The sequence below is a fragment of the Staurois parvus genome, unplaced genomic scaffold (genome assembly GCF_062004578.1).
Source record: "Staurois parvus isolate SC_StPar_1 unplaced genomic scaffold, SC_StPar_1.0 ptg000017l, whole genome shotgun sequence".
Taxonomy (NCBI): domain Eukaryota; kingdom Metazoa; phylum Chordata; class Amphibia; order Anura; family Ranidae; genus Staurois; species Staurois parvus.
Genome location: NW_028317813.1, coordinates 18,419,659 through 18,443,273, shown reverse-complemented (window position 1 = coordinate 18,443,273; position 23,615 = coordinate 18,419,659). Strand labels below are relative to the sequence as shown.

At 38.2% G+C, this 23,615-nt stretch overlaps 1 protein-coding gene across 4 annotated transcripts in view; it reads left to right on the top strand.

Moving 5' to 3' along the window:
• STAT6 (signal transducer and activator of transcription 6) overlaps positions 1 to 23,615 on the top strand; it is a 270,518-nt gene that overhangs the window by 178,393 nt on the left and 68,510 nt on the right. For 3 of the 4 annotated variants that reach the window (XM_089681099.1, XM_089681103.1, XM_089681111.1), the window contains 3 exons: positions 4,676 to 4,817; positions 10,321 to 10,404; positions 15,604 to 15,780. In XM_089681099.1, coding sequence (XP_089537225.1) covers positions 4,676 to 4,817; positions 10,321 to 10,404; positions 15,604 to 15,780 — 403 coding nt within the window. The remainder of the gene's footprint in view (positions 1 to 4,675; positions 4,818 to 10,320; positions 10,405 to 15,603; positions 15,781 to 23,615) is intronic. The other variant, XM_089681115.1, reaches the window with a different exon arrangement.

The following is a 23,615-nucleotide window of genomic DNA, read 5'->3' as shown; positions in this document are numbered from 1 at the left end:
CTCAAAATTGTCAGCCTTTTTTTTTTATAGCACAAAAAATAAAAAACGCACAGGCGATCAAATACCACTGAAAGAAAGCTCAATTTGTGGGGAAAAAAACGCGCAATTGTCTGTTAAACTAGCGCAGCGCTGTATAGCAAAAAAATGGCGCACTTGCAGTATCTATACCATAGTTTGTAGACCCTATAACTTTCACACAAAGCAATCAATATACACTTATTGGGATTTTTTTTTACCAAAAACATGAAGCAGAATACATTTTGGCCTAAATTTATAACTAACTTTGAGTTTACTATATATTTTTTATAGTTGAAAGTAAAAAATATAATTTTCTTAAAAATTTTTGGTCTTTTTTGGTTTATAGCGTGAAAAATAAAAAGCGCGCAGGTGATCAAATACCACCGAAAGAAAGCTCTATTTGTGTGAAAAAAGGACGTAAACTTCGTTTGGAAGCAGCATTGCATGACCGTGCAATTATCAGTTTAATTAGTGCAGCGCCGAGTAGCAAAAAGAAGCCTGGTCATTAAGGGGGGTAAATCCTCAGGAGGGCAAGTGGTTAAGGGAAGTAGCTTTTTCCTGTTTTGAATGATTTGTTTGGAGAGATCAGATAATTTCATGTATACTTTTCTGGTAGTGAAGGCCTGCAGCTTTAGCTTTCTCTTTAATGTGAAAGGAATGTGTTATGGCTAATACATCTCTTTGGAGTAAGGTCAGGCAGGAAATTCTAAGTGCTCTCTCTATAAAAAGTTCCACCCCATATTAAGGGGATAATTTGAGAGTTCCAATTGCAGAACATGGAGGCGAAGAAACAGCAGGCCCACCGTTCTGCTTTATGCTGTTTTCCTATCTTGAGGTCTGTTTCCTGTCATTTCCACAAATGATTCATTCTTTTGCTATGCAGATGCTATTCTGCATGGTGTCAATCTCCAGTTTATCACTGTTTTTCCAAAAATATGAAAGAGGAGATTTGGAACTACATATGTGCATGTGGGCAATGCCTTGCTGCATTTGTGTAGCACAAGAAGACTACTCCAAAATGTTCTCAATAAATATTTTCAACAAATTACTGTTGAGTCATTTTTCCACTAAAGGTATATTTTACTTTTTATAGCAATACATTAGCATTAAGTGCTGGAAAATCTGTGCTGGTAGTTCTCATTTCAGAACTTCCACGGCTGAGAACAGTGTTCCTCCCTAGACTTCCCCACCCCAGCTCTCCCTGTAACCCTAACAGTTATACTTCCTGTAACTTAACACTATTTCTCCATTGAACCCCAACACCAACCCTCTCTGTAATTTTGACACTTTTGCTGTAACCTAACAGTGATCCCTCCTGTAACCCTAGAACTAACTCAACTTGTAACCATAAGGCCCCGTTCACATGGGGTGGACTGATCAGAGGAAAGCAGGTGGATGACACATCCGTGTTTGCTGAGTATCTGCAGAACGGACATGGACAGAGGCTGCTGTATGGGTGGCCGGGAGTAAACAGACTCTGCTGACTGTTTACACCTGACTGCCCTCCAATCTGATCCACCTAGACGGAAGAGGATGGATCTCCTTCCATTTTTTTTAGCGGGCCTGATTGAACCCAGGAGTAGGTGGGTTTAAGTGCTCACAAGTCCTTTTACATGCACCTGTCCATGGGGATGAATAGACCTTCCGATCAGGTCTGACAGGAAAATCGAAATGCCCATCTTAAAGGGGTCTAACATTATCCCTCACTGTAACCTAATGCTAACCCTTCCTGTAACCCTAACACTAGCTAATACTGTAATCTAACATTAATCCTCCCTTTAGGGTCCACTCTGACCCTTGCAATTACCCTAAATGATCCTTCCCTGTAACCCTGACTTTAACCCTAACACTGCCTCCCCCGTAACACTAACTGTAACTTGTATTCATAGAGTAGTGGTTAATGCTTCATACTCTGAATGGTCTGGGGTCATCAGTGGTGTACCCCAAGGTTCAGTGTTGGGACCCTTACTTTTTAATATATTTATAAACAATATAGGGTCTGGGATTATAAATCCCATTTCAGTCTTTGCAGATGACACCAAACTGTGCAGTGGAATAACGTCCTTACAGGATGTCTTCAACTTACAAGCCGACCTCAATGCACTTTTTAATTGAGCAACTATGTGGAAAATGAGGTTTAATGTTGATAAATGTAACGTTATGCACTTCGGGCTAAGAATATGCATGCATCATACATACTACGGGGAGTACAACTGGGGGAATCAATGGTGGAGAAGGAACTGGGAGTTCTGTTACATCACAAGCTTAATAATGGCATGCGATGTTAAGCTGCAGTTTCTAAAACGAGCAAAATCCTCTCTTGTATTAAAAGAGGTATAGACTCCAGAGAGAGATATCATTTTACCCCTGTAAAAATCATTAGTAAGATCTCATCTGGAATATACAGTTCAGTTTTGGGCACCAATTCACAAAAAGAACATTGGGGAACTGGAGAAAGTACAGAGAAGGGCAACCAAACTGATAAGAGGCATGGAGGAGATCAGCTATGAGGAAAGATTAGAGGAACTGAATGTATTCTCTCTTGAGAAGAGGAGATTACGGGGGGGATATAATCAACATGTATAAATACATCATTGGTTCATATAGTGAACTCGGTGTAGAGCTATTCACCCTGAGGTCATCACAGAGGACAAGGGGGCACTCTACATCTGCAGGAAAAGAAATTTAAACTTCAAACATGGAAAGGTTTCTTCACAGTGAAAGCTGTGAAAATGTGGAATAAACTCCCTCAAGAGTTGGTTCTGACCAGCTCAGTGGATTGCTTCAAAAAAGGTCTGGCTTGTTTCTTAGATACACAGAATATAACTGGATACTAACATTTATAGATAACGTTGATCCAGGGAATATCTGATTGCCTCTCAATAGATTCAAAAAAGGTCTGGCTTGTTTCTTAGATACACAGAATATAACTGGATACTAACATTTATAGGTAACGTTGATCCAGGGAATATCTGATTGCCTCTCAATAGATCAGGGAGGAATATTTTTCCCAGCAGGATCAAATTGGATCATGCTTTGCTGGGTTTTTTTGCTTTCCTCTTTTTTCAGCCAGACTAACTATGTCACTCCTCTTTAATGATAGCACTAACCCTCCCTCTAATGCTATCACTCACAATAAATCAGGTTGTCAGGGAGAAGTCTTTGCTGCTCCAGTGCTGCAAAAACACCTGGTGAGGTGTGTCAAGGTGTTGTCGGACATATCGTATGTAACGTTTTAGTGTCATTGGCGTAGTAAAGGCTTCTTTCTGGCAACTTGACCATACAGATAATTTTTGTTCAAGTATCGTCATATTGTGCTCCTTGCTCTTTTTCCAGAGCAGCCTTTTATTCTCCTGGGGTTACCTGTGGGATATTTTCTGTATCCTAAACAATTCTTCTGGCAGTTGTGGCTGCAATCTTTCTTGGTCTACCTGACCTTGGCTTGCTATCAAGAGATATTTATAAAGTACAATACATTTTTATGCAGGTCTTTTGACAGTTCTTCTCTGCTCCCCATGGCTCAGTATCTAGCCTGCTCAGTGCATCCACGTATGAGCTAACAAACTCATTGAATATTTATACACAGACACTAATTGCAATTTAAAAAGCCACACATATGGGAAATTGACTTTTAATTGCCACCTTGTGTGTCTGTACCAAGGCCAAACATTCCAGGGTATGTAAACTTTTGATCAGGGCAATTTGGGTGATTTCTGATATTATGGTTTTAAAAGGAGCCAAACAGCTATGTTATAATAATTTGCTTCATATAATCACTAACCTCCAATAAATGTCAGTTTTTGGCATAATCAGTCATATTTTCAATATCAAAGCTAAAATGTCATGATTTCTGCCAAGGTATGCAAACTTTTGAGAACTGAAAGTTGTACCTGTTTATATACAGTCTTCTCTTTTCCTCATCCATTCAAAGTGCTGAATTTAAAAAGCTTTTCCAGGAGTTCAGAAAAATGAGGTGGAGAGCAGAAATTAAACACTGCAGAACTCAGTGACGAGAGCTCTGAGAGCCGATTTGAGGGAAGAGACACACCCCTTTTACACAGCAAACAAGAACAGAACTGAGGATGTCAATCTACTGAAGATCCCTCTTGTCACCATTTTTCTCTTGGTGTCAAGAAAGCTTTCAAAAGTGATTCATGCTCATAGCAGGGAAACGAGGCAGCAGACAGAAATGACATTTAGTTCTCTTAACTGAGACAAGTAAACACTAAAGAGGGTTATGCTTTGTTCATATTGTATGTGTGAGGTTTACAACCACTTTCACTTTCTTTATGTAAACTCAACTCCCTGTTTGAATACTCTGTGCTGAAGACCAACCTTTTATCACAAAAAGGTGCCAATGACAAAATTGTAGCGCCAGAACCTACTGTTCTGTGTTTATAATCCTTTTTCATGCTATATGTGTCTAAAGTGTTTCTCTGATAGGTGCAGTCTAAGCAATGTTACTTTTCTAGCCTACTGTAAAATGTACAGTATATCCCTGTACACACTGCATGTTTTAGCAGTTATCAAATTCTGGTAGCTTTTAATTACGTACCATCTTGGCACTTGTCTTCTACACTGTAGATGTATTGTATGTGGTATGAAGTGTGGACACCAAACTATTTGTCGAACTTACATATACACAATGTTGCTACAGGGAATATATCACTGGAACAGATTCCTTTTGCGCTGAAACAGCAAGGTCTGTATTAAATAAACTAGTAGAAGAGTTGGAGAAGGCGGCAAGCAGTGGTGGCAGTGATGCAAGATTGATTCTTCAGTGGGTCGAAAATTTTAAGGTAAGAGATAATTATATCTTTAAGGAAGTACAGTAGATGTACCAGCCAGTAGCAGTTGAAGTGGAGTTGCAGTTACACTGAAAAAAAATAAAAGTCAGCAGCTACAAAAACTCGATCCTGTGGTGTCCTCCCCACTGCCCGTTTTACCGGCCGTCCTGTGTTCCCGATGCCGGCATCTTCAGTGTGGGCACTCGGCTGTGACAGCTTGCAGCCTCACAGCCGTGTGCCCACTGTGCATGCGCAAGTAGTGCTGCACTTTCTGAATGGTCCTGTAGTCTTCTGGGACCTGTCACGTGTCCCAGAAGACTACAGGGATGGAGGGGGGGAGGACAAGGTCCGCTTCCGATCGCCTAGGCGATTGCAGCAGAAGTAGGAGCGGGTACCTGTCAATTTCAGGTACGTGCTCCCCCCCCAATCCCAAAAGGTGCCAATCCTTAATGGGGAGTGGGGGACCAGTCTTTAAAGCGGAACGTCCCCTTTTGGGTGGAGCTCTGCTTTACAGATATTGCCTTGAGAGATACTAGAGAAATGGTGACGTATGGCCAGTGCAGCATATGTGGCATTCCAAGAGCAAAATCAATTGAGGGTTGTGTATATTTACCAGGGCTACCAGGTATACAGCAGCATTTGATGACCTTAGAGGGTACTCTACAAAAAGGCTTTAAGCAAAGTAGAAGTGGACAGCATTGGGTGATCATTGAAGGAGGGACTGTGAGAAGAATAGAGAAAGTTAGAGACCCATATATAAAGCAGAAATATTACTTTACCATAGCTATACTGCTGTTAAAAAAAACAAAAAAAACCACTGTCCTTTGTGAATATGCCAAGTGTTTTTTTTTTCTTAATACTGTATCCTCCACATGCCTACTTTGGTACTTTAAAGCTGTCCTCCTATCGTGGAGTGTTCTCTGTAGCATTATACAGAGAACGCCAAGAAGTACACTGCAGGCCATGGTCTGTGTTTTTTAAAAGACTTGTTTTTTTAAATGCAGATGCAGTGTGGGATACTCCCGTGTCCTGTGGATAGTATCATGTGCTCTCTATTTTGAATAGAATTTTAGTGCAAACTGGAAACTACACTCTCAATTTGCCATTCTAGAGGAGACCAAAGGTCTTCTTTACTGGTCACTTATTTGTACTTTCTACCCCTTTCTGGTTAACTGGGTTAACTGTAGTTTCCAGTTCTGGTTAACTGGAAACTACACTCTCAATTTGCCATTCTAGAGGAGACCAAAGGTGTTTTTACTGGTCACTTATTTGTACTTTCTACCCCTTTCTGGTTAACTGGGGTCATGGTAGTTCTGCATGAATGAATTGTTTGCTGTGGCTGCAGTCAATGGGCTGCCAACTTTGGTAAGAAGCACTTGAGGGCAGTTTGCACAGGTCTTGGAATTTACCACTAATAAGCATACTCTCCCCTAAGCATCCATCCCCAAAAAACTCATTGTTTACCATTGCATACATTACTTTCCTTTGGACTCTCATTATCTTCCCTGCTGACTGTTCTCCTCTCATTGCTAATTCCTCTCCATCTCTCACCAGGCACTGTTCTACCTGAGATTCTGTCTCTCTCTCCCCACTGACTGCTCACTCCTTGATGTACCTCATGTACCTAAATTCACTATAGTATATTACATCAACATAACCTTTTAAGTCTTTCATAGTTCTTATTTTCGTTTTAGAGGGTATTTCATTTTCTGTGATAAACATGGCTCTAAGTTTTATTCACTTGCAGAGATTAAAGCTTTCTTTAAAAAAAATTGTAGATGTTCTTTTTTTTCATATGATTTATTTTTATTGATATTGGCATCTCACACATACATCAAAAACAACAAAACAAAGCAACAAGTGCCTTATGAGGGTTATAAGGATAGCTGAATCAGAGAATTGTAAAAAAAAAACATTCAATGTCAATTATTCAAGACCAAAGTCTTATGTATTCAGTTTTTGTGTAAGGATCTGATGGAAAAGTAACCCACTCAAAAATTTCTGTCGACTAAGGAAAGAGAGTGAGTGAAAGAAATTATACAAAAATACAAAGAAAAAATAGAACACTAAAAAATGTATATAAAACCTAAACCAGTACAAGCAGTATTAGGTCATGACAACATGACAACCTCAAGATATAAATGAAGACAAAAGATCACTAAATAATCAATATTTTTCTGTTGACTACAAATTGTTATACAATACATTCATACATTTGAACCACCCTACATGGGTATTGAAGGGCAACTACATGAAATCCAAAGTTGACACCTTTTTTCCCTTTGTAAAGAATAAATACATGTACAAAACTCCCCCAGAAATTTCCCTGCTTATGTGGTTGGCCCACTGCTGGTCCCAGCAGTTTTTTTCTTCTGATAATACCAGGACTCATCTTATGACTACTGTAAAGGCGCAAGACCATCCCACTAAGCACACAGAAATTTATAAATGACTGCAGGAAGTCAGGGGTATCCTTGTGTGAGTTTATACGAATAGCAGCAAAGAAGAGCTTGCAATGTATATAGCTAACCTGATTTTTGTTTTTCGAAATTGAAATGATACTTTAATGATGTCTAGCTCAATCACATGACTGGTGAAAATCAAAGACCCATAATAGCAGATATATAGCAGATATAGTAACCATCCTATCTTGTCCTTTCTGATATGTCATTACTTGAAGATAATTCCACTGTAAATATAATATATAGAGAGTGATATAAGATTAGCTGTAGAGCTTCCAGTGTTGTTTAGAGAGCAGTAGCAAGTAGTACTAGAGCATCATCAATGAAACCCGTTTCAAATGTTTCTGAATTTGAAAACTATGGAGTAAGCATGTATATCTTGGATTGGACCCATTGATCCCATTCACACTGTTCTGATGCATTGCAATTATTTACCATATGAAGGTTAATGTGCAGTATTTCACAATTTATTGTGCATGAATTTAAGGAAGCCCCTTAATTTTCAATTGTCTGCCAAGACATTTCAGTGTGTGTTTTAACATACTTTTTTTTCAGTGCAATGCACCACAATGCATATATGGTTCACATCTGTACACTGTAGTGCACTAAAACGCAATTGCCCTGTGGTTCTCCGACTATGTGCATAAGTGTGCCACCCAAAATGAATGACTCAATAAAGTACTTTACATAGCTTTGTGCATTACTAACAGATCAGTGTGAATGAACTCTAATAGTTTTCCTTACTTAGAAATGTAGATTAATATCTATTCTATCCATGCTATCCATCCCAGTGTGAAGGGTCTTATTTTCTTCTACCTTAATAAATTATCTTTCTTCTTTTCCTCTCTTTCCTTATCTCATCTCTCTTTTCCTTTATGCTTATACTGCCTTTGGTAGGCATAGATCACTCCTTAGGCTCAACTCATAAAGCTGTAAGTGGTAAATCCAATACATAATTTTACTTGACATGGTATTAAATTCAGTATAACCAGTGAAAACAATTGGTCTAAAATACATAAAGTACATTTTTCATGTCACAGGACCTTTTTGCTTCTCTTTGGCTCTGCATGGCTGGATCCATGTGCAGGACAGAGCTTCAGCATGTCTTGTGTCCTATAAACAAATAATTCATATTATTTTGGTACACTGCAATACTACATGTATCGTTCAATTTCATTCACTTTTATTAGCACTGCACCTTTTTGTTTATGTGTTTGTACAGTGGAAGCAGAGGGTTTGCCACATTGTGCTAGCTGCTTTAATATTTTCTTTTTCCGCTCACTGTTCACATTTGTATACTATGTCTTGTGTCCTAGTGGTATTGCTGCTTTACATTGATTAGCCAATACATTTTATTAGGGCCATACAGTCTGATTGCATTACATGCAGTTGTGTATTAGTTTTGTTCTTCCCAGCTAATTGCATGCTGCTGGTTGGCTGTGTAATATGACAGTAATAAGTCTCCATGAAGAAGTTGCTGTCAATCAAATGCTGTGATTCTGAATAACAAGTGTCAGCAGCAAGATGTCAGCAAGACTAATTCAATGGGCATAGTATGCTACAACAGCTTTAGTTTTTATGGCAAAATGGAGCATCTAGACTTTGCAGCATTACTGTGGCAAATCTACAGAAGCTAGATGAGCTTACAGATTGTTGCCATCTTTAACGTTGGAGAACATTTACTAGGGGAGTAACAGGAATTTTTAACAAAAATCAAATTAGACTAAATAAAACAAAGGCATGGATAATTTGGAAAAAAAAATAATTGACTTTCACAATTTTTTTCTGGTGAGTTACAACCACTTTAAAACAAAATAAAGAACTTTATTTCTAATTCTCATAACTGTGCCGCACACAATGGGGTTGATTTACTAAAGGCAAATAGACTGTGCAATTTGCAAGGGAATTTGCCCCAGTGCTAAGTAAATGAGGATAAACTCTGCAGACTTCATCCAATCATGCAAAAGTAAAATGCAGTTTTTTTTGCATGTGATTGGGTATTTTTTGCAAAGTAAAGTTTCACCTCATTTACTAAGCTCTGGAGAAAATTCCATTTCAGCCTGAGTTAACATAAATGCGGTGCGGTACATTGCATGTGTTTTGCACAGGAACCGCGCCACATTCCTATGCAAATCACATGCGATTTGTGTGCGGTGCGATTGGAGCCATACATTTTGTATGGCTCTAATCGCAATGCACCCGCACCAAAAAGGTGCAGGATCCTTTTTGGGTCCGCACTAGAATCAGTTCACATGGGTATTCACACCTATACGATCCGATTCTGCACATCGCACTGCGTTTTGTGGACCGCTTTCGGGGTGTTGTTAACTCAATGTACACACCTGCAGTGGTTCACATGAATGAGGTGCGATTCTGATGCGGTGTGGAATTTGCACATAAAACGCTTCGAATTCTGCACCACATCAGTGTGAACCAGGGCTCTGGGGGCAACGGCGCTTGCAAACTGCACAGTCTATTTGTTTTTAGTAAGGGCCAATTCACACTGACTTGCGTTAAAATGCATTTACATTACCATCCATTTTAGTTGCGTTTTAACTCCGTTGACATACATTTTGCATTCTAGCACAACACAATGCAACCTTATGGTGTGAATAGGACACACTGGAAATGATTGTTTTTCAGATGTCCTTCAGTTGATCTGCGTTTTACAGCTGCTCTAAAATGCACTGGTGTGAATTGGCCCTCAATCAACTCTGCTGTCTCCGGAACATATGGTCTCTTACCTTCCAATAGACCCCACTGCTTGTGAGCAGGACATATTGTTTGTGCTCTGGTGTTTGCTGTAGTATGTTTTTTACTATAAGCACATTTAATTATATCGTTTTGATTCTATTGCTTTTGAATGAGGTTTCTAGTATTCTTTGCAATGATTTTTTTATTCTGTACTTTGTGAGTAATAACAAGATTGATATCTTTTCAATTACTGTTAGCAACACCATTATTTTCCTTAGAATTCATAACTATCATTCTTTCTGAAGCAGTTCTGATTGGCTACAGAGTTGTTTATTTAACACATTTTTTTGTGCATGCAGAGAATGTCACAGCATGACCCAAAAAACACAATACTGTCTTTCAAGGCCATTTGTAAAGGGGAAATGGATGTCGTTTTAAAAGAGGTATGCCATTTGTCTTCAATTTCTTTTAGCTCCATGCATTTAAATTGTTGCTAAAGCTTAAATATACAAATCATATTCTGTAATTCCAAAATTTTAGTGCGGCGCTCTTTAAATAATCATGTGATAAACAACAAAAAAGTCCATAAATCCATAAATATGATTAAGTCCATAAATATGATTAAGTCCGGAAGTGACAAAATGCGTTGGTATTTGTTAAGCGGCAACCGGAAGTGACGATAATCGGAACCGGAAGTGAAGCGGGATTGTCTGAGAGCAAGGACCGGCAGTGGTGAGAGCATTGTGCGGTCTTCCCTCTCTGATATTACCGTCATACCGATACACTCATATCTTTGGGCTTGTTTTATTCAGATGTAAGTAAGATTCTCGGGCAGAGAATAAATGATTTTAAATTGTACTGCACCATGTCGGGTCTCTATCTTTATTTTTTATGTGATGTTTGTGGGAAGTATCCGTCAGAGGTATTAATACACTGGAGAATTTAAACCATTACTGGAAGGAATCGCATCGTGTCCTGAGAGATTATCTTTCCTTTGGAGGAATATGTATACAAAAGCGCTATTGCCAACCATGAGAATGGAAGGCAAATAATTCTGGTGAGTGCACACTTGAAAGGGGAGCATGGCACAATTGAAGATTTATTTGAATACTCACGTGGTGATTTTGGAAATACTGATTAAATTCACGTGGTGATCACAAACGGACTTTAATTTATGGATTTTTTTGTTGTTTATCACTCGATTATTTACAGAGCGCCGCACTAATATTTTGGAATTACAGAATATGATTTGTTTATTTTATGTAGTGTAACATGGCAGCAGATCATTTGTTTATTTTTGTTTAATTGTTATTCACATTTTCATAGCACAGTTTGTGTTTTGAAGGTCATTATTTGACCTAGATAAATACACTTTTTATTAAAGCTTAAATATGTTGGGGAGATTTTTAGGGTGTTTTCCATTGTATATGTGCTAAATAAATAATAGGCAGTACTCCAAACAGCTAACTTTTTATTTATGTATAAAAGGAAGTATCATGTAACTCTAAAGAATGCACAAGATCTCCCCATAGTTCCTTTATCTATACAAAGGCACTGGACTCTCAGCTACAATCATCATATACATTTTTATTAGAACAAGGAGGAGATCAAGGCTAACAGTACAGCAATTATAAAACATCAATACACATGGATAGATAAGAGAAAAATACTGTCAGCTAGCGTGTGGACACATAGGATCAGGTGGAGGTGGGAATCACAACATTTCGGAGCTAAAACCCCTTTATTTTGAGATCCTCCTACTAAAATTGACTGTTATGTTTTTATATGATGCTTCCTTTCATAAATATATGAAACATGAAAAGTATGCCCATTATTTATTTATTATATTTATTATATTATAGTGTATTAATCCTGGGTCTTTTTTGAGGAAACCCAATCCATGGTTTCAGCACCCTTATTTATGTAATTATCCCTTTATGCACTGATGTTGAGTTTTGGATGTGCTTTTGCTTACTCTTTATTTTACTAAGTTATTAATTGTGTATGCCTTGAATGCACACATTGTTTAGGATAATCAATTATATATAAATTGGAATAACTTGCGAGCCAAAGGTGTGACAGTTTCTAGAGGATCGCAAACATGAAACACATAACTACAACTGTGTATAAAAATATTTACAAATATATGTTGCGCTCCTGAATATTTCTCAATAAATAATAATTAAATTAATACCATTAAATTAATTCAAATGTATAATGCAAACAACTAATAGAAGTGTATAAATACCAAATAAAATAATTAAATAATTTTAGAACCAATTAGTCACCTTCAAATCAATTTCAAATTAATTGCACACAAAAAATACTCCTCTAAAAAATGCAAATAGTGATCAGGTGCTCATTACTCATCAATTAATGACATATTATACTTGCTAATACCCTCAATTTCATTTAAATTCATAATACCCACAATTAATTTAATTAAAAAATATAGACCAACTTATAACCATCAACTTAATCACATTAAATAATCCCCCATAAATAAAAGTAACCAAATGCTCATAAATAATTAAGTAGTGACTAATATAAATCCAAATATCATCAAATCAATAGTCCCATCAATTGAAAAAATATAGTGACTTAGTGCTTGTTGTTCTTTAATTAGTGACTTTTGTGAATCCTTCAAATAGTGAAGATGTGCGCTCACCTCCTTTAATGCCTGCAATTAGGCTATACACGCTTTCGGTTCACTTCCCCTGGAACCTGCTAGATATAGGCTCTTGCTGGTTAAATAGGGACATCCTTCCTTTAGGAGTAATAGATATATCCTCTGATGGCTGATTATCCCCTCAGGGATTACTGACTCCTTTTGTTATCCCAGACCTCCTAATTATCCTCTCCTTATGTTTCTCCGCATGCAAGAAGAAATTGAAGACATAGTGCTTTACCTTTTAAAAATTTTTATTCCCACCATCCAAGTATTAAACTCACATTGCACAAGTTTGAATATCGCAATATCACATTAAGAATCCTCTGCTGGCCTCTGAGTCATACACCTGCCGTCTATCGTGTAGTTCGGCTCCTCCCGAGTGATGATGTAACCCCTCCCCTGTGGATAATATGTTTAAGTTCTATTGTATTTCTGCCTTCCAAAAATACTTGGTTTTAGGAGTCTTTAAAGGACCACTATCACACTAATGTATATTTTCATGTACCCAAAATCATTACAGTTTTACATTTTTTGCTATGTACATTTAGTATTTGTTAAAAACATACATAGGGACGATGCTGAGGACAATAGGTGACTGTGACAAAGACTTGGTCAGCACTTGGTTAAGTTTCAGACTGATATCACTCTTAAATGCCTTTATCAAAATGCTTGCAAAGGTCTTTGCGACCAAACGCAATATATTTCCAGGAAAGCAATTCATAGGGACCAAGTTGGTGTCATACCCAAGAAGAAGGCAGGTGATTACATCAGTTGTATAATGTGTGAGACATACTGGCGCCACTTCAAGCTGCGAAACAAAAAGGAATAACCTCACAAGCATCAGAAGAGGGAGCGGTGTCCACCAATCGTTCCAGCAGCACTCATACACCATAAAAAAAGACACCGTTCTGACCAGCCCTTGGAGTCTGGTATATGGAATGGCCTCAGCAGCTCTGGCCATGCCCTCTGATGTGTTTTTTGGGTGTATAAGTTGTATAATACAACTCATTTTGCTCCTAACTGTTCATAAAAATATGCTCTTCTCATTAAAATGTGAGAATAGTTTTGAACACTCTTTCATGGAAATATTTTGCTTTTCAAATACGAAAGTTGGGGTTTCACAAGACTTTCATTGCATAAATCTGGGCCTTATGCTCGTGCACTGAAGCTTACATTTATTATAGTGGCTTCTTTTCTGATTCCTTTATGATATCAGTTTATATTGACCTCCAGACTTCAATGCTTAGGAGTATATATTTCCCCAACCTTTAATTTGTTATATTAAGCTCATTACCTGGGTCTTTTCTAGGGAACCCTCTCACCTTTTGGATATGTGGAAATCCTTGCCCATCTCTTGGTCCGTGTAATAAAATATCTTGCCTAACAAAATTATTTTATCACCAGCAAACCTTACCAATTGCTCTCCCTAGTCACATCCTAAGCATAGAATAGCATAAACTGTTGAAATTATACTGGGGTCCCGGGACTATCTAACCTAGGATAGAGAATGCTGCCTTATACCAACACAAACATGAGGTGAATGGAGAGTTACACACATATTAAAATGCCACATTGTGGCACAAATAGCCCCTTGGGCATTACTTCATGCCAATCAGGAACTTGGGAATGGATTGTCTGAATATATTGAATTCCTTGTCTACTCCAATTTCACCATAACATCATTCACCTGTCCAGGACCCAACACTATAACAATGTTGGACAAATATGTTGTTAAATTTCCTAGTGCATTTATACTCCCCATCTACAAGTGGGCCATTTTGTGCACTCAAATATACTTATAACTGTTTCACTTAAAACATCTCAAAAACACATGGAAACGCGCAATTCTGTACCTTTCAATACCTACAAATAAAACATTTTCTGAGATCCCTAATTGGGGAAAAACAGATACACATACTACAGATCACAAACTTCGATAACAGATGTCTGAACAAACCGCAATCTACGGGTCTAATTTCCTCTTTATACAGAGACCTTAATTCTTCACAACTTTCCAACAAGCTTTTATATTATTGAGTGCAAAGGGGATCTGGTGTCCAAAAGCTCATCCAATGTTGTAGCCTTAGAGAATTGATAAAAAGTGTTAATGCAATGATGTTCAACCATCTCTCAATCTCTAAATGTACTTCTACGCTTTCCCCTCACTGCTTTTGAGGTTTTCCTTCCTTAGGCTCTATGCTTCATATCTGGTGGGTACTATCCAAGATTTCAGTAGGTGTGGATCACAGTGTATAATCTTGCCTGATCCACAGTCTATTGTTGCCTAGTGCAAAACGCTTGAGAAATATTGTTGCAAAAGTGAATCTCAAATCTCACCAAATACAAAGGAGTACTAGTCACCTTTATCTTTTTGGCTACAAGGCAGACAACTGAATATTCCTGGCAGCAGCCCAAACAATGGGCTGTCACATCTCTGAAACCAACATTCCTCATCATGGCTACATTTCTCCGGCTTAACTGTCCCCCCCCCACCCCTTCCTCTACCCCTATTTCTAACTATCTCTCACATTTCCTCCGTCTTCCTTTACTCACCTGCACCTTTCATGTATTCCTACCAATCTCTCAAAGTCATGAAAGAAGTAATGGTAATAAGTGTAATTTACAACTTACACTTGTATCTCACAAATCTAAAAGAGACTTCTTGGAGTTATCCTTTAACAGTATTTCCAGGATGAGTTGATGGTTATATTAAGTGACAGAAATCCTAAATACTTACCTTACATCACATGATTAAGTTCCTAGGTCTTCATACATGTACCCAGCATTGAAGGGAGCCCAGAGGAACATTTTCTCCATTAAAAGACATTCATTTTACATCTCAATATACCACCATTCCAGCATGACTGTTGGCATTAAAGTTTTAGTGTAGGTCTAGTTTATAGGACAGACTGTATGGTAAAATTGATTATCCATATGATTCAAGTAGGCTGTGTTCCTTTTTGTTTTCCAGTATCCTCCTTTGGCTACAAGTTTTCAGGCTAGACAGGAAGAAATGAAGTTTCAATACCGTTGTAACAAGTTGCAGCACAAAATGAAGCAGACTTCAGTGGCACAACAAAGCTTGAAGGTTGCACTAGAAAATCTAAAATTCTGTGGACAAGTTCAAGATCTGTCACCTCTTCAACAGGTAATATAATCTGAATCATACAGCAGTTGACCATATCCAATAACTTCTGTAAAGCTTCCAAAATGGTACAAGATTTCCAGGACACTCTGTTACTACTTAGCTGATGTAAGTAAGTGGGACATGCACAACATGTTCACTATGAACATTGTTGCATTCTACATGTCATTTCTTAGCAAATACTCATTTTAAAAGTTGTATTTAGCAAGAAAAGCAGGTACATTTTGTGCAACAATTATAAAAATGAGTGTTTTTTTAATGCCTTGGTTAATCCTCGAAATAGTAATTGTATGTTATATGTTGTGTTCAGGCAATTTGTCTTGCCAATATCTTTCTGATGTCATGGATTTTGGCATGCCAAGTTGTTTCTCTGATCTGTAAAAGATTACCTTTTTTGTTTCACTTATGCTCAGTCTTTGTCTCCATTTTCCCTGTATTGCCAACATCAGAGTTCTGCAGTTGTGTCATAGAAAAATTTGTTATTGTGATAGTAGCCTCCCTGGCGGTATTCCCAAGTGTAGCTTGGGGTAAAGTTTCAGTACCACAAGCGGTAACCCTGAGCTACACTCGGGCTTACCATGCGGCGCTGCTCCGGGATCCCTCGATCACTTACCTTGTCCTGCGCTCCCGCGATGTCCCCCCTGCAGTGTCCCCTGTAATGTCCTCTGGCGGATGCCGGCATCTGTCCTCTGGATTCCGTCCCCTGAGAGCGTCGGGACGTATGGGGACGGAACGGGGGGCAATTTGAAAATGACAAAAAGTGACATTCACTAAATACATTAAAATAACATAGTAAAACATTACTGTATCAAAGCATTTCACATACATTTTGTTCCAAGTGCTTTGTCCTGTGCCCTGCCTCCTTTAGGTCAAAATCAGTTTTAGACCAGCTAGAGAACAGTGATAGTAAATTAGAACCACTTGCAGAATTGAGTGATAATGATTTGTGGGGAAATTCACCATCAGACACTGAAAACAATTCTGCGACTTTGCTCAGTGATGTGCGAACTTGGCGCAATATTACACATTTCACTATTTTTGGTTTGATTATATTATTGAATTAATTTATTATTATATTATTATTTTTTATGATTATTTATTAAATTATAATTTATGATTTCATGTTTCAAATTTTAACATGCCCGCTACGTTTACTAGACTCTTGTTCGGACAGATTTCAGTGAGTTATTCCTAAAAATTACAGGCCTACAATAAAAAAAATACATATTTCCATTCAAACAAATTTACCGCTTTGAGCACAGAAATATGGACATAATCAGACTGCTAGGGAGGTTAAAGGTAAAAAACAAAATGTTATACTTACCTGCTCTGTGCAATGGTTTTGCACAGAGCAACCCCGATCTTCCTTTTCTTGGGTCCCCCACCAGCACTCTTGACTCTTCCCTCCTGCTTGCCTGCAAGCTGCTTGTTCTGGGGGCACTCATGCATGCTCACCCCCGAGCCCTGCTTTGTGTGTCCATAAGACAAACAGAGTGCAGCTCTGCCTTGTCCCCCATTCCCTCCTCACTGGCTGTGATTGTCAGCAGCGGGAACCAATACTTTGTCTGAGCCAATAAACAAATAGGCTGTTGGTCTCATGCATATCATGGTCTCAGGTAACGTTTAGGGGGGTTGCAGGAGGATCTGCATACTGAAGGTTTTTTACCTTCATGAATAAAAAGCATGAAGGTAAAAAACCTACAGCCCTTAGAACCACTTTAATTTAGGGGTCAATAAAGATCCCAGAAACCCTGGATTTCCATTTGCTGTATTTTTCATAAGACTTAAAGTATACTACAGTACATTTTTTTATAACATTAATAAAAATCTAAATCTAAAACCTTTTTCAGAATTGGATGAAATAGTGTAGGTTTAGAACCTGTCAAGTCGGTGCCCTTTTTAGGGCGAATTACCCCCTGAGTTTGTCCTGGTGACCATTGTCACTGAGAGAGAAAATCCTAAATTTTGGGTTGCACCAGAACAGGAATAGATGGTAAATCTTACAACTGGGTTGCCAGTTCTGATGACAACTGTCTGAGGGGATTTCAATCACTTTGGAGAAGTCTTGCATTTGGGACAGGGAAAGAAAAACAATCTCCCTGAAGGGACATTAACCGCGCAAAAAAAAACTTGACAGGGGTTTTAATCCCCCCCTACTCTATGCAAAATGAAAAAGAATGTTTTGGTTTTAGTTATATTTTGAGCTCTGAAATTTTATCCCAGTTTACTAGAGAAATCCACTTGTGTTAGGAACAGCAGGTGGAGACAGGATCTAGTGAGTAGATAAGGTTGGTAAGGTACACGGTACTGCATGCAGTGCACTACAATACAGCAGACAGAAGCAGATCGGGATCAGTTCAGAAGTTCAGACAACAATCAGAAGGGTAATCCAGAGGGCAGGTGAGAAATGTAAGCTGGGTGTGTAACAACACATCTACTGGTCACAGGTCAGGCATAGGAACAGATAAAGAGCATATAACAAAGTATCTGGAAAGTGCTCACCCTAAATAGCCGTTTTATATCACTATGGGTGACAAGCAAGAGTGCTCCAAAGCACGTACCATGCACCACACAATCACACTCATGCAAAGCTGCATGTCTGGCCACAACTCCAGTAGGACAGCCCTGTTGCGATGCTTGGGCAGGTGGTTGGGCCAACTGACTGATTTTCTTTTGTAGTCATTTTATTTAAATTACACAGTACAGTATAATATAAAGGAAATAACAATTAAGTCAAGCATGCACATTGGAGATGATGGGATGCAGGCAGATGTGGTGCTGTATTTTGTTCACAAAAATGTATAGAGATTTGCTAATCTGCAGAAGCTGTGGTCAACTTACTTTTTATAGCAGGCCTGAAATGTGGCTCCTGACATCAGCAAAGGGTTATACATAATACTCACTGTACGTTTGTAATGCTAGAGAAGGCTGTCAGAGATTGGGCACATGCTGCAGGAGATGGTCAAATAATGTGGACATGCTACAAGAGGTGGTCAAATACTGTGGGCAGGCTACAGGAGATGGCCAGAGACTGTGGATGTACTGCAGGATATGGTATGAGACTGTGGACATGCTACAAGACATGATCAAAGACTGTGAACATGCTACAGGGGATGGCCAAGTACTGTGGACATGCTACAGGACATGGTCAGATACTGTGAACATGCTAGAAGAGACTTTCAGAAACTGTGGATATACAACAGGATATGGTCAGGGACTGCACATGTTAGATAAAACTGCTAGAGATCAGTATCATTACAATATCTTTACTAGTCAGTGTTGTAACATTTTATACCCCCTACTGCCTCAATAAGAGTGGGTGTCCCCATATTTAATATCCTGTACAACAAGGTCTGTTATGAAAGATAAAATAAAAACATGTAGAAAGAGGAAAGGGAATGGGCAACATTGAAAAAGTAAGAAAGAATAAGATAAAAAAAATCAATCCAATTCTGAATTCACATTGCCACACCCATGATGCTCCATGGTGCTGTAATTTTAACTCAGCATGTTGAGTTTGACAGGCAAAATCACCTGTCATACTTGCCTATTAAAGTCAATGGGAACGATCTGCAACCACATACCAAACACAGCTATGGTGCTCGTGTGTAGTAATTCAATGAAAAATCCCCAATGGGATAGAACAAATCCCCCCAGTGTGTAGGAGGCAGTAGTATAGCCTACTGAGCACCTGTAAACTGCTGTCAATCTTAAAATTGGTGCACCATGGATTGCTTTTCAGAGGGCAGTAAATCCTGCCACCCACGTGAAAGAGGCCCTAATGATATGTACAGTATATACACGCAAAGAGGGCTGCTCTCAGTTCAACAGAGTGTAATCCTATTAAATACTGTATATTAATAAAGTAGAGTAGTGAATAAGCACAAACTACAACATTTGTAATTCAATGCATATGTAGAACAATATCACTATAGCCCTAAATCGGCACAACTATACAAAAGTAACAATTGTATGTACAGCATATGGGTAGCATATCCACTTCAGCTCTAGCGATGTACCCGTATGTCGCTGGAGTTTGAGCAATTATATTAGTATGATGCCTGCAGCTGCCTGCAGTGACAGCAATAAATGTAAAAAAAATTAAAGCAACAGTGCAAAATAAAAAAAAACAAAACATAAATAATAAAAAATGTTTTGTTGTGCCCCCTGCTTGCGTGCAAAGGTGAACGTATGTGTCGGCCCCACACACGCACAAACAGCGATTGTCCAACACATGTGAGGTATCACTATGAACACCAGATCATGTGCAATTTTAAAGCACGACATGTTTGGTATCTACTTACTCAGCATAGCATCATCTTTTTTATATTTTATCAAAAAGGGGGTTATGTATTGTGTTTTTTTGCATTAAAATTCAAAAAGTGTAATTTTTCCCAAATAGTTCATTTGAAAAACCTCTGCGCAAATACCGTCTGATATACAAAATTGCAAAACCCACCAATTTACTCTCTAGGGCCTCTGCTTTAAAAAAAATATATAATGTATAGGTATGGTTCTAAGAAATTTTAGAGCAGAAAATACTGATTGTTAGATGTAGACAAAAAGTGCCAGAAAAAGCTCGGCCTTCAAGTGGATATTGTAGTGCAGCAGAGTACAGATATACAGATGAGTCCAAGAGTATACATGCAAACAAACAATGGTGAGGTACCACAATCGGGTATTACACAATAGCATAACAATTAGATAAAGAAAAAATAATGTCCATGTTCTTATCTGATTTTTTTTTAAAAAGGTGCTCCCATGCTACCCAATGTGTAAATAATACTGATTCACACATGTGCGGTGCGGATTGAAGCTCAGGTTCCACAGTTAATTGACACAGTAGTTGTTCAGTGGTTCAGGTCAGGTTTACATCAGATTCAGAACAGGATTAAGTCAAGATTTTATCCTGTTCACAACTGATGACATGTGCGGTTTAGAAACGGTTCCCATAGAAATCAACATCCTGTAGTTCACACCTGAACTGGACTGCACTGCTCAGAAATCGGACAGGACTCTTTTTCAATCCGCACTTAATCCACACTGCCAGTGTTTCGGAGATCTGTGCCAGGCACCATAGGAAGCAATGTTATTTAGCCTGTCATGCAGATTGGATGCGGTTCAAACCACATCCAATCCATACCTATGTGAACGGGCACAAATCAAAACCTGTATATAAGCAAGTCAGTGGCTGAAGGCATCTAATTGTATTCCCACAAAGTTAAAACAGTACATATATTAAAGGATGTCGCACCACTTATACCCTTATATCTATGTACAAATTATGCAATACTCATAATACTATCTGATAAACCATAATATCATCACTTGGTCATGTGTTAATAATCATTTGTATATAATGTGCATAATGTGCATCAAATAACATATAGTATGTATAACATCACTTTACCATGAATTAATATGTGCAATAAATCATATCCATAAAATAGCAAAAAAAAAACAATAAAACAACAAAGCAAATAAAATGCCCCAGCATACACTGTATATACCCATTCCAAATGACATTACAAGAACAAATCCATTTGTTTATGCATGTGTGCACCACAGTGACTTATCAGGAGTACATTTATGCCTTTTCACACCATTTTCACCACTTCCGTGACTGCCACCACCTTGCAGATATTGCCCTCACCTCCAACAGTAGCCCCAACCACTGTTCAGGTCTCTATGCATGTTTCCCCTTTAAGGGTGTTGTTGTTGATGTCTCCTTTATAGTTGGCTCCTCTGTGGGGGCAATAATGCAGCTCAGGAAAAAAATATAGAAGACCTCATCACATTTCATACTCCATCAAACTTTTACTAAAATAAAGATAAAAGTACTCACATTCTTCTATGCACTAACCCGGTGCACTACAATGTAACGGTTAAAACACACTGGCACAGCATCGGCTCTGTACAAGATACTTTCGCTCACATCGATGGCTCTGTAACCACTCTGAATAGGCTTCCTATCAGTATGGATCCTGGCTCTGCCCTACGTATTTTGTCATGAATCATGTGACTTTAGGGGTTTAAGAATGTATTTAGCTCCTGAAGAAGTACCGAAGCTAAATAATAAGTAGAAATAGAAATTGCCACAAAGTACAACATAATGTGTATATATAGGGTACAAAATAGGTACCAGTACAACAGGTAAGCAAATGTAAAGTGCTAAAACACACCAATTAAAGACAGTGGACATAATGCAATATTTTAGTTTAGAATTAAAATCTAAACATAGCAGACCCAATTCACAGCAAACAAAATGAATTACTCACACAATATTCATGCCTTTAGGAGACAGAAGTTTGATTTACTAAAGACAAGTACGCTCTTTAACTTTGCAAGGGAAGTTGCACTTTGCAAGGGAATTTTTTCCCCGAGAGTGAATTAGATGAAGCTCAGCTGACTTCTGTCATCCAATCATGTGCAAGGTAAATGCTGTTTTTTTTTTTTTTATGTGCTTGAATATGATTGGGTATTCTATTCAAAGTGAAATTTCATCACCTTTGCTAATCTCTGAGGAAAATTCCTGGAAGTGCAACTTCTTTTGCAAAGTAAACAGCATATTTGCTTTTAGTAAACACGAGTTTCCAGTTTGTAGATCCAATACAATTCTTGCTGTGACAGCCTGTCCAGAAAATCCAAAAATATATAATAGTGTCACGCTCCACTGGCAATCAAAAGTGCATATCAAAACCAAAATATTATCCAAAACAAAATAAAGATACAATATCACTATTGCAGCAAAAAAAATGTCCTTATTCAATCTGTGACTTCACACTCCTTCTGGTGATGTAAACACAAACAATTTGTGTGCAATCCACTAATAATGTGTTGTGATATCAACCAAATGTGCACCTTCACCGGCTGTGCTCTCACCTGGTATATATGACCAAAACGTTAAGTGAAGTCATATAAGGCTTGTGTCCCTTTAATTGGACTTAAAATTGGATGGGAATTTTACTCTTCAAAGTTAGGGATCCCCTCACTCCATTAGGACTATTCCTCCATAGATGTATATACCATAAAGAGTAATAAAAAACATAGTGCCTTATCTTCTTTTAAAACATTTATTAAATAAATAGTAGTGCACTCACATGTAGTTGTAGTTAAAATCACTTTAAATCGCTATAAAATCAATCCACAGTGTGCATTTGCAATCTCTGCTGTGTACTTGCTGTGTGTTGCCTACCTCTTTAAGTGTCATGATGTCAGAGCCCCTCCCCTGCGCATTATGCCACCGGGTCATGTGGCTTCATCAGGGGGAAATGCACGACATTATTATATATTTTTGGATTTGCTATGACACATTGGTATGAGTATGTGTAAGGTGTAGGCGACCCACTGTTTTAATTTAGTTATTCACAGCACGGTATTGGTTTAACACATATTAAGGAATTTTTTCACACCATAGTAGCTCACAAGAACCCACTATTTAAAAGCCTGTCTAGAAAGTTCCAACCTCACCTGGCTTGAAATGTAGTTGTGATGTATTATAGTTTGCTTCTGCAAAATATTTTACAACTGGTGAGGAAAATTTACATGGAAATGTCACTTCTATGTCTACTAATGCAAACTTTTAATTTCCTATGTGATTTGACCAACATAACCTAGTCCATGCATCTAAAAAAAATTTAACGTTGGTTGAGCTACAACGTACAGGACACCAGGGATGAGTCTTTGATGGTAAATACAGTATGTATCACCATTGTTTAGGTTGTGGTCCATTTAAGGGGGACAAGAGAGGCAGCTTTGATTGTTCAGAATTAGTCCACCTGCGAGAAAGCTCTGAAAAGAGCATGAAGTAGCTGGCAAGTATTGATGAGGCATTATGT